Here is a 14,258-nt window from a genome sequence, read left to right on the forward strand (position 1 = left end):
GTCATGATCTCATAGTCCATGACAGTAAGCCTGCATCAGGCTCTACACTGCCTGCTTGGGATTCTCTCCCTCTCTCTCTGCTCCCCCCACCAAAATAAATAAAAAACATTATGGGGGGGGGGGGGGAGATGGCTTGTTTTATTTTGTTTCTTAATAAAAGGAGAGGTAATTAACACATTCTTTAAAAATCCTAAGGAGCTGACATTTTTGAAAAACAGACTGGGTATTTAGGGAAGTAACAAGACAGACTCTAATCACAGGAAGCAAAGAAACTGTCCTAAAAATTATTAGGCAGTACAAAGAACTCGGGAACTTATACTGAAATCACATCTTTGTATCTCCCATGGTCTCCTCAGTACCACTCAGGCAAGAAAAAAAGTTTCCAAATTAAATGGAAAATAGTTCTCAAATAAAATGAGATGTTACTGTGAAACATGGCTTTTCTTAACTGGGTAGGGCAACAGCAGGTTAGCAGAGTGTGGTAGTACCAAAAAGAGGGGAATCTGAAAACAATTAGTTTGCAGTAACCATAAGGCATTTCATTGGAAACTAGACACACAAAAGGAGGTATCCTCACAAGGAAAATTTCCACAGATTGACCAAAGCATACGGTGAATGATAGTGGGGCCTACAAGGCCCAGACACTATTCCTGGATGGGAAAAGGAAGCTGACAGAGATTTCCTTCTTACAAATGTGAAAACTTAAACTAAAGAAAGAAGACAAGCCTTTAGATGTTGCTTCTGCATTTAACCCAAATCCTGTTGTGTTACTGATAATATGTTTTTTCCTTTTTTTTTAAACATTTTTTAAAGTTTATTTATTTTGAGAGAGAGACAGAAAGAGAGAAAGAGGGAACATGTGCACATGCATGGAGGAGGGGCAGAGAGAGAAAGAGAGAGCAAGAAAATATCAAGCAGACTCCACACTGCCAGCAGGGAGCTCGATGCAGGGCTCAAACCCAAGAACGGTGAGATCATGACCTGAGCTGAAAACAAGAGTTGGATGTTCGGCTGAGCCACCCAGATGTCCCTAACGTGTTTTTTTCCTGAAAAACTTTTTTTGAGATTATTTACAAGAAATGTAGACAATAAAAGATTAGAACTTCAAGGAGGGGAAAAAAATGAGTTAAAATGTAAGACTGAGGTCAGGGAAAGGAAAATACAATACACCTTACCAGTATATATACAGATAGGTTAGAAAGCAATCAAAATTGTACTCTCTTCCTCTCTTAAACTAGAGTTCACTATGCACTAGGGGCACCTGGGTGGCTCAGTCAAGCATCCAACTCTTGATTTCAGCTCAGGTAAAGATCCCAGGGTCATGGGAACGAGGCCCACCCTGGGCTCCACGCTGAGCATGGAGCCTGCTTAAGATTCTCTTTCTCTTTCTGCCTCTCCCCCATTTATGCACGCTCTCTCTCTTAAAACAAAATAAACATTTTAAAAACATATACGCACTAAATTCACACACATGATACCAAGCATGTACCTCAAAACAGCACAAATGGTGACAAAGAAATGTTCTCAAAACCACACCATACAGAAAGAATAAAAAGGGGGAATAGAAAAGAACAGCCATCAGACCTTAGGACTATTTTATTCCACCTTGAAAATCACGCATAGACAATGGGGGCACCTGGGTGGCTCGGTGGGTTAAGCATCAGACTCTACTGATTTCAGCTCAGATGATGATCTCACAGTCATGAGATGGAGCCTTGTGTAAGGCTCCCACCAGGCATGGAGACTAAGATTCTCTCTCTCTCTCTCTCTCTCTCTCTCTCTCTCTCTCTCTCTCTCTCTCCCTGAGGCCTTCCCCAACTAGTACTCTCTCCCTCTCTCAAAAATACAATGGACAAACTGATTCAACACAGAAGCCACATTATTTGGGGTGGAGGTAATTCTAGGCAGAAGAATGGTGGGAATAAAAGTAAAGAAGTGCCAAATGGTCATGAAGAGATCAAAAGTCTGCAGGGTCTTAGTTCAACTAGTCAAGCAAGGAATGAGGTGGGTAATGATCTGAGCAAGCAGCATACCAGGTGAAATTAGAGCTGGAATTCAGAAGTCGAGCAGACAATAGGGATTTAAGCTTAGACAGCACAGAGTCTGATTTCTCTTTTGGAAATTATACCAATACTATACAAGGAAATGTTCAGCAATAAAGGGAATATTCTATATGCACATGTGCATGTTCCTATATTATAGCCACCATAGACACTGAACATTTAAAATTTGGTTAGGGGGCACCTGGGTGGCTTAGTTGGTTAAGCATCTGACTCCTGGTTTTGGTTCAGGTCATGATCTCACTGTTTTGTGAGTTTGAGCCCCGTGTCTGGCTCCGTGCTGACAGTGGGGAGCCTGCTTGAGATTCTCTGCTCCCTCTCTCTGCCCCTCCCCACTTGCACCCTCTCTCTGTCTCTCTCAAAATAAATAAACTTAAATAAATTAAACTAAACTAAAATTTGGTTGGTATGTCTGAGGAGCTAAAATTCTGTTTACTTAAATGAACTACTGCATGTGGCACGCCTGGGTGGCCCAGTCGGTTGTGTGTCTGGCTCTTGGTTTCGGTTCACGGTTTGTGGGTTAGAACCCCAAGTCAGGCTCTGCACTGTGCAGGTGCAGACCCTGCTTAGGATTCTATCTCTGCCCCTCACCGACTCTCCCTTGTGCTCTCTCTCAAGATAAATACATAAATTTTAATAGATAAAATAAAATGAACCGCTACATGTGGTTAGTTGCATATTGAAAAATACAAGAATAAACCTCTTGTTAAAGATGATAGATCAGAGTATATGGCTTATAAAAAATATGTAAACCCAGTAAGACAAATACAGGTGAAACAATGATAACAAAATTCTGTAGACTAGAAAGCATAGACAGAATGGGAACTGACTTAGTTCACATGGTAAAGCCAAATCTAAAGGTAGTGTTAGGCAAATCCAGAAAATAAGGCAACTAAATCAAAGAGCCATACCAAGCAACTCAGTATTTATCTGCACCAGATAACTTTGAAAGTGGGAGTGGAGGTACAGCTAAATGTAGAAGGATTTGTTTAAAGACTGCACAGACCAGATCCCTTCCCCTCTCTCTCCATTTGCACAGCAAGGTAACTGCCCCCTCCCACCTTCTCTCTCAGGCCCTAAACATCATCAAAAGGGTTAACACATGGTCAGATGTAGTGTTAACGAAAATGATTAACACAGACAAAACAAGTATTCTGACAACAGACTTCTCTTTCCGCTAGGCTCTTAAGACACTGACAGATAGACATAGGCCCTATAGGGAAGTGACAAGAAGAGTATCTGGAAAATCTAAACAAGCTCAACAGAACGGGTCAAAGGAGCTGACAAAGGAGGGGTCCACACGGGGGGTGTGTCCACACGGGGGGGGTGTGTCCACACGGGGGGGGTGTGTCCACCCGCCCCCACCCCACCCCCAAAGAAATGGCCTGCCCATGCTGTTCCACATCAAAGCCCACATTCCACTATCTACCCCACAAGCCAAAGCCCATAGTTAACCTTTTAGTGTCAAGTAGGCAGCCTGAAATCACCAGACATTTAAGGAAAACATCTAACATAAAAGAAGGAAAACAAAGAAAGGGAGGGAAAAAAATTCCTATGTTGAGATGTACAATATATCCTGAGAGTCTTAGAAGGAAACTTAAGAAAATGAACCCAAATTTCTGCTACGCCAATTCAACTATTTCCCTTATTTTCATGTTCTTGTCCACTCTTTGAAGTAGCTCTAGTAATGTTTGAACACCTTTGCCTTACAGGAAACTAAAATGTTACAAATAAGACTAGAGTACCCCCACCCCCACCCCATCCAAAATACTATGAACTTGGAGTATATCCTTATGCTTTCTGTATACTAAGTTTCTGAGGTCCATTCACACATTCCTGTGCATGGGTACCTGAAAAGCAGATTTCACACCAGATGCCCACTATTAGAAAACTCAACAGACTACAAGAATTGTATTCAAAAGGTTAACTAATTTCTTAAAGAAAATGTCATCTAAAACCCTCATTTCCCAAACTAAACATGGACCTCTAAATAGGATTTTGTACAAGAAGAAACTTGAAAGACCAATTACCGTGACGGTTCCTGGAGCTGACTCCGATGGACTCACAGAGCTTTGGTATGCAATTCTGTTATGCACAGAACTCTGGTCATAGGAGGAAGACGTTGTTACTGGACTAGTGGAGCTCAGCGATGAGCTGGTCAGACTGGAGGAGGTAATGACTGAAGTTGTATAGGTGGAGTTCTGTACTGCACTGGTCATCGGTAGAGAGGTATTCAAAGAATCACTAGAGAATAAAAAGATTTTGACATAAATTTATGTCGTGTTACATGGTTTCATTGAGTAGAACTATTTCATCACTTTACTGTCATACTATAAACAAACATGTCTGTACCTACACATTTACACTACCACATTCTTTAACTGTATTAAAGATGCAAATTTCCAAATCAGACCCACCATTTTTTAAATGTTTATTTATTTTGAGAGGGGGCAGGAGGACAGAGAGAGGGGGAAAAAGAGAATCCCAAGCAGGCTTGGCGCTGTCAGAGCAGAGCCTGATGTGGGACTAAATCTCAAGAAATGTGAGATCATGACCTGAGCCGAAATCAAGAGCCAGATGCTCAACTAACTGAGCCACCCAGGCGCTGCAGACCCACCTAATTTAAATGACAGGCAGAAGGACATTTTAAAGAATCCTTAAGAATCTTTAAGGAATCCAGATGTCTGGGACCACTTGTAGAAAGAGAACCCAAACAAACATCAGGTTTTAGCACTAGAGAGCAGAAAAATTAATAAAATCTAAAATCAGGGATTCTCTACTTATAAAACAAATATTCAATTGAAGAAAAATAAGAGTTGGCAAACATATACAAGAATTGCATCCCTCAAGGAGCCTGAGTGACTCAGTTGGTTAAGCATCCGACTATAGCTCAGGTCATGATCTCGCGACTGGCTGGTTCAAGCCACATGTCAGGTTCTGTGCTGACGACTCAGATTCTGTCTCCCTCTCTCTATCTCTGTCCGTCCCCCATTCACTCTGTCTCTCAAAAATAAATAAACATTGGAAAAAAAAAATTTTTTTAATATTGCATCCCTCATAGATTATTGGTAGGAACGTAAAATGCTACAGCCACATGAAAGAAGTTTGCTGGTTCTTCAAATAGGTAATATACGGGTTACCATATGACCTAGCAATTATTAGGTCTAAATCCAAAAGAACTAAAAGGAGACAAATCTGTAAATGAATGTCCATTGCAGCATGATTCCTAATAGTCGAAAAGTGGAAACAATCCAAATGTCCATCAACTAATGAATGGATAGACAAAATGTGATATATCTGCATAATGAAATACTATTCAGAAATAAAATGCACACATGCTACAACATAAATGATCCTTGTTATATGAAGTATCTGGAATAGGCATATCCGGAGACAGATGATTAGTTGCCAAAGGGAAAGAGGAGGGAGAAACTGGGAGTGACTGCTAACAGGCACAAGGTTCTTTTTAGGGTTATGGAAGAAAAGTTCTGCAATTAGGTACTAATAATGGCTGTACAAACCCAGCACCACATGGTGTATTGCCTCCAACAGGTGATCTCTTAGACTCCATTACTTTGCCAACAAAGGACTTAATCCGGAGAAGAAGTTGTGTACCTTAATGACTTTGAATACAAGCTGATGGGAATTTGGTTACTATTTTCACTGCTTGCAGCTGATCCAAATTCAGAGAGAGAAGGTTCTGATCCAAATTCCAAGGCGCCAAACTGAACGTTTAATCCTGTGACATCTGCTGAACCAGGCATTTCCACTGCAGAAGCTGGGATCTGAAAAAGCAGAGCCATCACGTCAGGAACAGAGATCCCAAGTCCCAGAGGCCTGTAATACAGCCAGTGAGTACTGGCTTCCCAAAGCACTACAGGCACACTTGAGGAACATGGGGTGAGAAGCCCAGTAGTAGGAAAAAGGAACAGAATATTGCAAAAAAAAAAACAAAGACAAGAGAAAAAAGAGAAAAGAAAAATTAAAAGTTAACAGCAGAATGATCAATGCCACCAACTGCTTCTTACAGCAAAGGCCGAAGAAAGGGGGAGTTGGTGGTGGGTGAGCAGAGGAAGAGAGCGGGCCTCCTCTGAAAGCATCATCTGGTCAAAGAACCACTTATTCTCTATCTATGTGACACAGCTAAATACACAAGACCAGCAAATTCTCTGAGCCAGGTCCAGTAATTTGAATTAACAGTCTCTAACAAAAAGCCATTCCCTCTAATATTAGCCCAGGCACTCAGAAATGGCCAATTCTCATAAAGCAGGAAGCTATGTGCATGAAAAACAAATACGATGTCACCTCTTCTGAGGCTTACTAACCCAGCCCTTGAGCTAAATGTTAAATTATATCCACTGTTGGGATTGTGACTTCTGGATGGAGAACACACCTTAGAAGCTGGGGGTATCCGCCGCTTCGGTAGTTTGACGTGTTTAGGCTGTGGCTGGTGGGCAGTCACAGCAATGTTTTCTACAGTCATGCTGGGAAGCTGCAGAAGTTTGTTCACAGTGGAGGTACTGTCCCTGGGTGTTGACTCTCGCAGTTTTACCTGGGAAGGAAAGGACTCCAACCCAGGAGGAGGAACAGCAACGGGCTGAGTGTGGTGCTGCTGTCGCTGGCTCAGTTGACTAAGAACCGGGGATGGTTCAGGTTGAGATTTGAAGTCTATTAAATATGTGAAGGGGGAGGGAAGGAAAGTAAGCAACAATCAATTATTTAGGCACACGAGCTTAGAGCTCCCTCTTCCGCCATGACTGAGAAAGAAAGGTTGTAGTTATCACTGGTTTCTCCCAACAACCATCTAGCTGAATCCCCTAAGTGGGGAGTGTGTGATATATTATAGCTAGCATATGATAAAAGGAAAGGATGACTGTATGGGCTTATAGATAAATTCTTATGCAGATAGGAGATGCAGTTTATGTTAAGTTATACTGGTTGAAAAGTGGATAAGAAAAGCAAGGAGTTGCTACACACATCTGGCCTTTAGCGAATAGCGAATTATATTTTGTTGCTTTATGAATTTTGTAACTAAATTGTTAAAAATTATTTTCCAGTAACTAATATGTGATATCACAAAATCCAGAAAGCAAAAAAAAAGTGTATATGTTAACATAAATCACCCTTCCAACACTATCTGCAGATTCAGTCTACAAAGGCAGACACTGCACCCAGGTATGAGTATCTTCAGAGACACTGTTTCAAAATACAAACGTATACAGACACACACACACACATACATTATATACAGTTTCCTCACAAACCATTTAGTTTTCAGAAACTGTTCCACATTAATGTGTGAAGAGCTACTTCATTTTTGTGGCCACATAGTAATCCAGTGTACATAGGCATCAAGTTTTAAAACCAGTACTATATTAAAGGGTTTTTAGATTTCCCAACTCTTGCTATGAAAAACAATGCTGTTGGGGCGCCTGGGTGGCGCAGTCGGTTAAGCGTCCGACTTCAGCCAGGTCACGATCTCGCGGTCCGTGAGTTCGAGCCCCGCATCGGGCTCTGGGCTGACGGCTCAGAGCCTGGAGCCTGTTTCGGATTCTGTGTCTCCCTCTCTCTCTGCCCCTCCCCCGTTCATGCTCTGTCTCTCTCTGTCCCAAAAATAAATAAATGTTGGAAAAAAAAAATTTAAAAAAAAAGAAAAACAATGCTGTAATGCACGGTTTTTTATGTAAGACCTTTTGCTCAAGTGCAAGTATACCTGTAGAAGAGTTATTGGTTCAAAGAACAACTCTTAATTTTGACAAATACTTCAAGATTCTTTTCCTAATTTGAATAATGGAAAATAGCATAAAAGATGCAAATAAAAATAAGTTGGATGAAGCATCATTTCATACACTCCAATATACCTTGCCTATGAACTCTGACCATACCCTGTTGACCATTTTTTTACTTTGTTGTTCATCTCCTTGATTTTTAGTTACTCTTTTTTTTTTAATGTTTAGAGACAGAGAGAGACAGAGCATGAGTGGGGAAGGGGCAGAGAGAGGGAGACACAGAATCTAAAGCAGGCTCCACGCTCTGAGCTGTCAGCACAGAGCCCAACGCGGGGCTTGAACTCACAAACTGCGAGATCATGACCTAAGCTGAAGACAGACGCTCAACCGACGGAGCCACCCAGGCGCCCCTTTAGTTACTCTTTTCTATAAGGAAGTTACCCTTTGTCTACATGATTTTCAAGTCATACACGATAGAAGTTGGTAATTTTTTTCAGCAAAGAACCAGGTAGTAAAAATTTTAGGCTGTGAAGGCCATCTGTTAGCAACTACTCAACTCTCCCTCTATAGACTGCAAGTAGTGCTAAGACAACACATAATGGGCGCCTGGGTGGCTGAGCTGGTTAAGCATCAGAATCTTGATTTCGGCTCAGGTCATGGTATTGTGGTTCATGATTTCAAGCCCCACATCAGGCTTTGCACTGACAGTGTGAAGCCTGCTTTGAATTCTGTCTCCCTCTCTCTCTGTGCTCCCCTGCTCATGTTTGCGCGCGCGCTCCCTCTCTAAAATAAACATTAAAAAAAAAAACATAATGAGTGGTCATGGCTGTGTTCCAATAAAACCGTATTTGCAAAAAGAGGTGACAAATCTAGTTGAAGGTTTGCCAACCCATCACTTAATGTATTTCCATCTTAGATAAATCTATTTTTGGACTTTATATTAGAGGCATGTAGGAAAAAGACAGGATTTATAAGGAACATGGGAATAGCATGTGCAAATCTAAAAACCCTTATCACCCACTGCAGTGGGTATGCAGAAGAAGATTAACACAGCACTACAGCTGCCATCAAAAATGCCACCTTGTTTAACTGGCTCTTGGCTAGTGTCTGGGAACATAGACTTTTGATATGTTCCAGGCAAAGGCTGCCAGCATTCTTAACAGTTAAAAGTGACTCTGTGCCTTTAATGTTTGTACAATGTGGTTTATAGCATACAGTTACTTTCCTTCTGGGAATGCGGACTTTTAGTATGTATTAAGCAGAAGGTAAAAAACTTTGGGCAATGAGGCTCTAATGAATAGATACGCCTCATTCTGAAGCCTGGTGGACATCACTTCAAACATGGGAGTGGTCTCAAGTACTTCCATTACAAAGAACTATTTCTTTGAGTAGAGAAATGTACTTCTATCTCTTTGAATAAGTCCTAAACATAAACCTGCCCAGGAAACCAACCCTATGGTTAATACAATCCTCTGCTGTTCCTTAATGCAGTGTGGCATGCGTATGTTAATAGGAAATGGGTGTTTTAACATCACAAAGTCTACAGCAGTATAGATTAGAAATTATCAAACTTACACATGGTGCCTTTATGTTACAAACCACTGACAGTGAGCCTGGCACAAATCATGATAGATACCTACGAATGTTAGAATGAGAAAGCAATCCATCCATAGGGTGTGATTTAAAATGTTGTCCAGGGGTGCCTGGGTAGCGCTGTCTGTTAAGTGTCTGACTCTTGATCTCGGCTCAGGTCCATGATCTCAGAGTTCATGAGTTTGAGCCCCGCACTGACTCTGCACTTATGGCACAGAGCCTGCTTAGGATTCTGTCTCTCCTTCTCTCTGCCCCTCCCCTGCTTGTTGCTCGCTTGTGCTCTCTCTCTCAAAATAAATACACATTAAAAAAAAATTTTTTTTAATGTTGTCCACATCCCTGACTCGGTCCCCACCCTACTGTAATACAGCTTAGAAAATTCTGTTTCGGCCTTTACTTACAAAGTGTTGTTTCCATATATTTGCATGGCTTTCCCATGCTTTTGCACATCTCTTCAAAGTATGTTCTAATATAACTTCTACCACTACTACTACTACTAACTAAATACAGATATTTACACAATACAAAGCTAACGGAATTAATTCAGAAATGCTATAGAAATTCTACTAAATAGTACCTCTGGATAAATTCCACATTAGCGTTACAAGTTAACACACTCTGCTAATGTTCAGCATGTCCTCACTAGGGGCAAACCACCACAGAACATGTGTACTTACCAAAATGACTAAGGACTGAGGACTGGGAAGTTGAGGACTTGAGGTCCCAAGAAGTAGTAGTTGTGGGGGGACTTGTACTATTCTGTTGTGAACTTGGGGTAGTGGTAAACTGGCCCAAACTTGGAGCTTTCAGTTGGTCCAAAATCTGGGAGCTGGTGATGTTTGCCATTTTGGAAGGTGCAAGCTCTCCAAATCCTGAACCAAGGACGGATGACTTTAAAGAGAAAGAAAAAGAAAAACCTTCAGCAATACAAATTTCTATCCCAGAGTTAAAACATACCAAGTATTTTCACAAGGATTTTAAAATCTATAACCCAGAACATGGAATCAACAAGACTCACCTGAGCAAATACTACAGGAAAATATTACCAAAAAAGATCTGATTAAATCCAAGAATCAGTCCTGATTCTGATGAGAGGTTAAAGGAAGAGGACTATTTTCCCTGGATTTTAGGATAAAAGTGATGTCACAAGTTCACAAACAAAATAGTTTTCTAAAGAGAAATATCATGAATTAAATGACAAAGACAAGCTAGAGAAATAAAAATATAGTACTTTCTCAAAATATGGAACAACAATAATCATCTTTAAGTTTGGTCACAGAAAGGCTCAGCCATGTAATCCTACAATATTAAATGCAGTTTGCAGTACCTGTCTAAAAAGTTAATATTCTAAAATCAGACAATGATTTACACATGAAGTATCTGTGTACTGGACAGATACCCTGGACACTGCTGTGCTTATTTCGAGCTATTTTGATGACTAAGAACACCAAAAATGCTCCACAAGTATACAAAAGAAAATGTTACACCTCCCCCATCTATCCTGTCAGGTCACATACCAAGATCCAAAGAGAATGATATATGTAAAAGACCACTTTATAACCACTTTCTAACACCATACACAAAAATAAACTCAAAGTGGGTTAAAGACCTAAATATGAGACCTGAAACCATAAAAATCCGAGAAGAGAACAAAAACAATAATTTCTTTGACATCAGCCATAGCAACATTTTTTAGATACATCTCCTAAGGCAAGGGAAACCAAAGCAAAAATAAACTATTGGGAAAATATCCAAGGAGAATGAGACCCTAGGACTAGTGAACACAACAGCAGATCAACTTCATTTTTACCCATCAAGATCATTCAGTTTCTGAAAAAGATAAGTTGTCAAAAAATAGCTTTTCAAGGGGTGTCTGTGTGGCTCAGTCCAACTCTTGATTTTGTCATGATCTCATGGTTTGTGCAAGCCCCTCATTGGGCTCTGCACTGACACACGGAGCCTGTTTGGGATTCTCTCCCCCCTCTCTGTGCCATCTATGCTCTGAGCGCTCGCTCTCAAGCCCCCCTCCAAGAAAAACCTTTCAAAACCATTTAAAAGTTCACAAATAGAAATGACTTGCATTCTCTTAAGAGATCAGATGTAGAAAGCTGAAATAATTGTTTCTATTAACAATATCCAAAGGCATGGAGTATCCCAGTTGTTCTAAGGAAGACCAAATTCTCCAATTTGAGTAAAACATTTAAGTTGTAGGGAGTTACTGCACATCGCACAATCTACTAACATTATTTATCACTACTTTAGAATCCTTGCTATTTCATGCTGCCAAAACACCTGTCTTATGTGGCTACAAATCCAAAAACCCAGTTCAAGCCCACTTGTTCAGTAAAGGCTTCCAGAATGATGCTTTTGGTCTTCCTCTTTTCCTACCTAATTTCTATCCTGCATTAGCCAATACTATCAAATGCAGTTTCTGTGTGTTTTACAACATAATGAAATCACTGAGTCAAGGAATAGCACCTTGCTTCAGGTTAACATTTAGCACAGGACTTCTCAATTTCACCTACACTTCAATAGATGGGGGCTTTAAAAATGTGTATTGATACACAAGTATGCCTGCATTCACATATACACAAATACACACAAATGCCCAACTCGCAATCCCAAGATTCTGACTTATTTGGTTTGTGCAGACTCTGGCATTATTTTATTATCCTTACTACTGTTGTTATTTACTGAAGTTCCCCAGTGATTATGAAAGTACAGTAGGTTGAGCACCACTCCTCTAATATGCTAAACATTACTTGTTCCAGTTTCTCAAGGTATTGTTCATTACAAAAGGCAACACACCTGAAGGCACTGTTAAAAAAAAAAACACAACAAAACAAAAAACACATGTCCTAAAAAGAAAAAAACAAAATAATAAAACAAACAAAACTCATGTCCTACCTATGCTCTGAGTGGCCTGGCTAAGATTCCAACAGTTCGCATAGACATTACATCAGCAGACCAGTAGCAGATAGAAAGGCATCGGAGGAAGAAAGGACAGGGATGGTTCACCTCAAACCATGAGGGTACTGGGGCACCTGGCTTGCTCAGTTGGTGAAGCATACAGCTCTTGATCTTGGGGTTATAAATTCGAGCCCATATTGGGGATAGAGATTACTTAAAATAAAATCTTTATAAAAAAAAAAGAAAAACTTGAGACCCCCTCAAAATAGAGATAGCATCATGCCTTGGGCTGTCCACTTCAAGCACTCACATTCTCTCGTACACAATCATCAGTGGTACTAAAAATGCCAAATTCTCAACCCAGTTATACATGACATAACGTGGCTGTGCAGAGTAGAACACCACAATGAAAAGTTTACATACTAAATTCTCCATTTTATGAAGTGGTTCAGCAAATGATTTTTAAGTCAAGTAGGAGAGAAAGATTATTATCATATTTATAAATTCTGTTTCTCAACTGTGGATTTCAGGTAAAACACAACAAAGAATGATCAAAAATAATTACCACTAGTGAAAGCTGTGGATCTATATTTGGAGGTGTTCCAACTGAGAATACCTCACTGCCAACTGAGCAGTACCTACAGTTAGGGCCTTCAGTTCACCATTATTCTGCAACTACATTCTTTGGTTATCTTCATATCCTTCACTAACAGTTCCTGAAGTCCTTCTGATAGGAGCTAAATTCTCATAGGAAGTTAGAGTCAGATATGCAAGCGGCAGATGACCCTTATTTTAAGGAAAACACATCCACATTAAAAGGGCTTCTGCTACAAAGTGATGTTTTAAGGAAAGATACACTAATTTTATGAATAACAATTAAAAATGCAAAAAATAAAAGCCTTCCTAGACTTAGAACTGTTTTAGCATGATTTTAGCAAGCCAATACTGACAAACATTTGCATTTTACTACACTGGAAAACAATTGAAAATTTTAATGTCTTAAGTACATACTTTCAAAGAAAATACAAGAAAAAAATTACTAATAAGAAGGATGCCTCAGTGATTATGACTTAAAAGATTTCAACTAATCATAAAGAAGCATTTTTTAAAAATCATTGTCCAGGAAACTCAGAGTAGTTGAATTCCACATGGAATCATCAGATATGTGCTTGGAAAGTATCACATCATTGTTTTCTGGACTGAGATCGTCTAAATATTTTTGTATTTAGAAAATAATTATCAGGCATGTGTCATTCTAGAATACATTTGTTCATGGGTACAGTCCTTCAAATCCCATACTAAAATAAAAGTGAGTTACCAGACTCTGAGGAGAATAGGAGTTGACAGCAGTGGAGCTGCCAGTCCCTGGTGCCATCTGATTGTTGTGCTGAGAATTTGTGAAGACAAGGGCTTGGCCAAAGCCCTGTTGTTGGGAAGTTTCAAAGGAGTTGACTTCTGAGGCTTGACTGGGAGGAACAGGCTTCTGGAGCAAGGCTACCAGATCAATGCTAAGCAGACAAAAAGCAAATGAGGAATGAGTCAAAAGCACATCTTACCAACAATGAATTTGAGAAGTGAATCAATATAAAGTAAATTCATGTTAAAAATAATCTAAGTGAGGTGATCTCAGGGTCATAAGTCAAGCCCCACGCTGAATGCAGAGATTATTTAAATAAATAAAGTTTTTAAAAAGTTATAATTTAAGTGAGGAAAACTTTTGGAAACGGTAGTTTAAAGGAGCCAAAAGAACAGCATCAATGACCAAAAAAAAAAAAAAAAAAAAAGCATACGAAGCCACAGAGACTAAAGCAGGGCTTTGCAGAGAAGAGAAATGAAAAAGTACATTGAGATAGTTCCACAGAAATAGCACAATAACAATTCATTTGAAAACCTGGAGCAAATGAGTAAATAGTATTCTGAAGTTTGGCTCATTTTCTTTAGAATACTTTGCCCCATTCATTACTTG

At 39.9% G+C, this 14,258-nt stretch overlaps 1 protein-coding gene and 1 non-coding gene across 10 annotated transcripts in view; both read right to left on the bottom strand.

Annotated features, from left to right (window-relative positions):
• The window catches only part of UBAP2 (ubiquitin associated protein 2), a 110,574-nt gene that overhangs the window by 14,906 nt on the left and 81,410 nt on the right, over positions 1-14,258 (bottom strand). For 8 of the 9 annotated variants that reach the window (XM_086683381.1, XM_086683380.1, XM_086683379.1 and 5 more), the window contains 5 exons: positions 13,611-13,800; positions 10,060-10,273; positions 6,454-6,728; positions 5,676-5,845; positions 4,091-4,304 (listed from right to left, as the gene is read on the bottom strand). In XM_086683381.1, coding sequence (XP_086539507.1) covers positions 4,091-4,304; positions 5,676-5,845; positions 6,454-6,728; positions 10,060-10,273; positions 13,611-13,800 — 1,063 coding nt within the window. The remainder of the gene's footprint in view (positions 1-4,090; positions 4,305-5,675; positions 5,846-6,453; positions 6,729-10,059; positions 10,274-13,610; positions 13,801-14,258) is intronic. The other variant, XM_086683386.1, reaches the window with a different exon arrangement.
• On the bottom strand, positions 13,410-13,492 carry LOC112851831 (small nucleolar RNA SNORD121A). Its single transcript, XR_003222830.1, has one exon. It is a non-coding gene; the product is annotated as a small nucleolar RNA SNORD121A (small nucleolar RNA).

This window comes from Puma concolor, chromosome D4 (genome assembly GCF_028749965.1).
Source record: "Puma concolor isolate L17-30 chromosome D4, mPumCon1.1.hap2, whole genome shotgun sequence".
NCBI classification, from domain to species: Eukaryota; Metazoa; Chordata; class Mammalia; order Carnivora; family Felidae; genus Puma; species Puma concolor.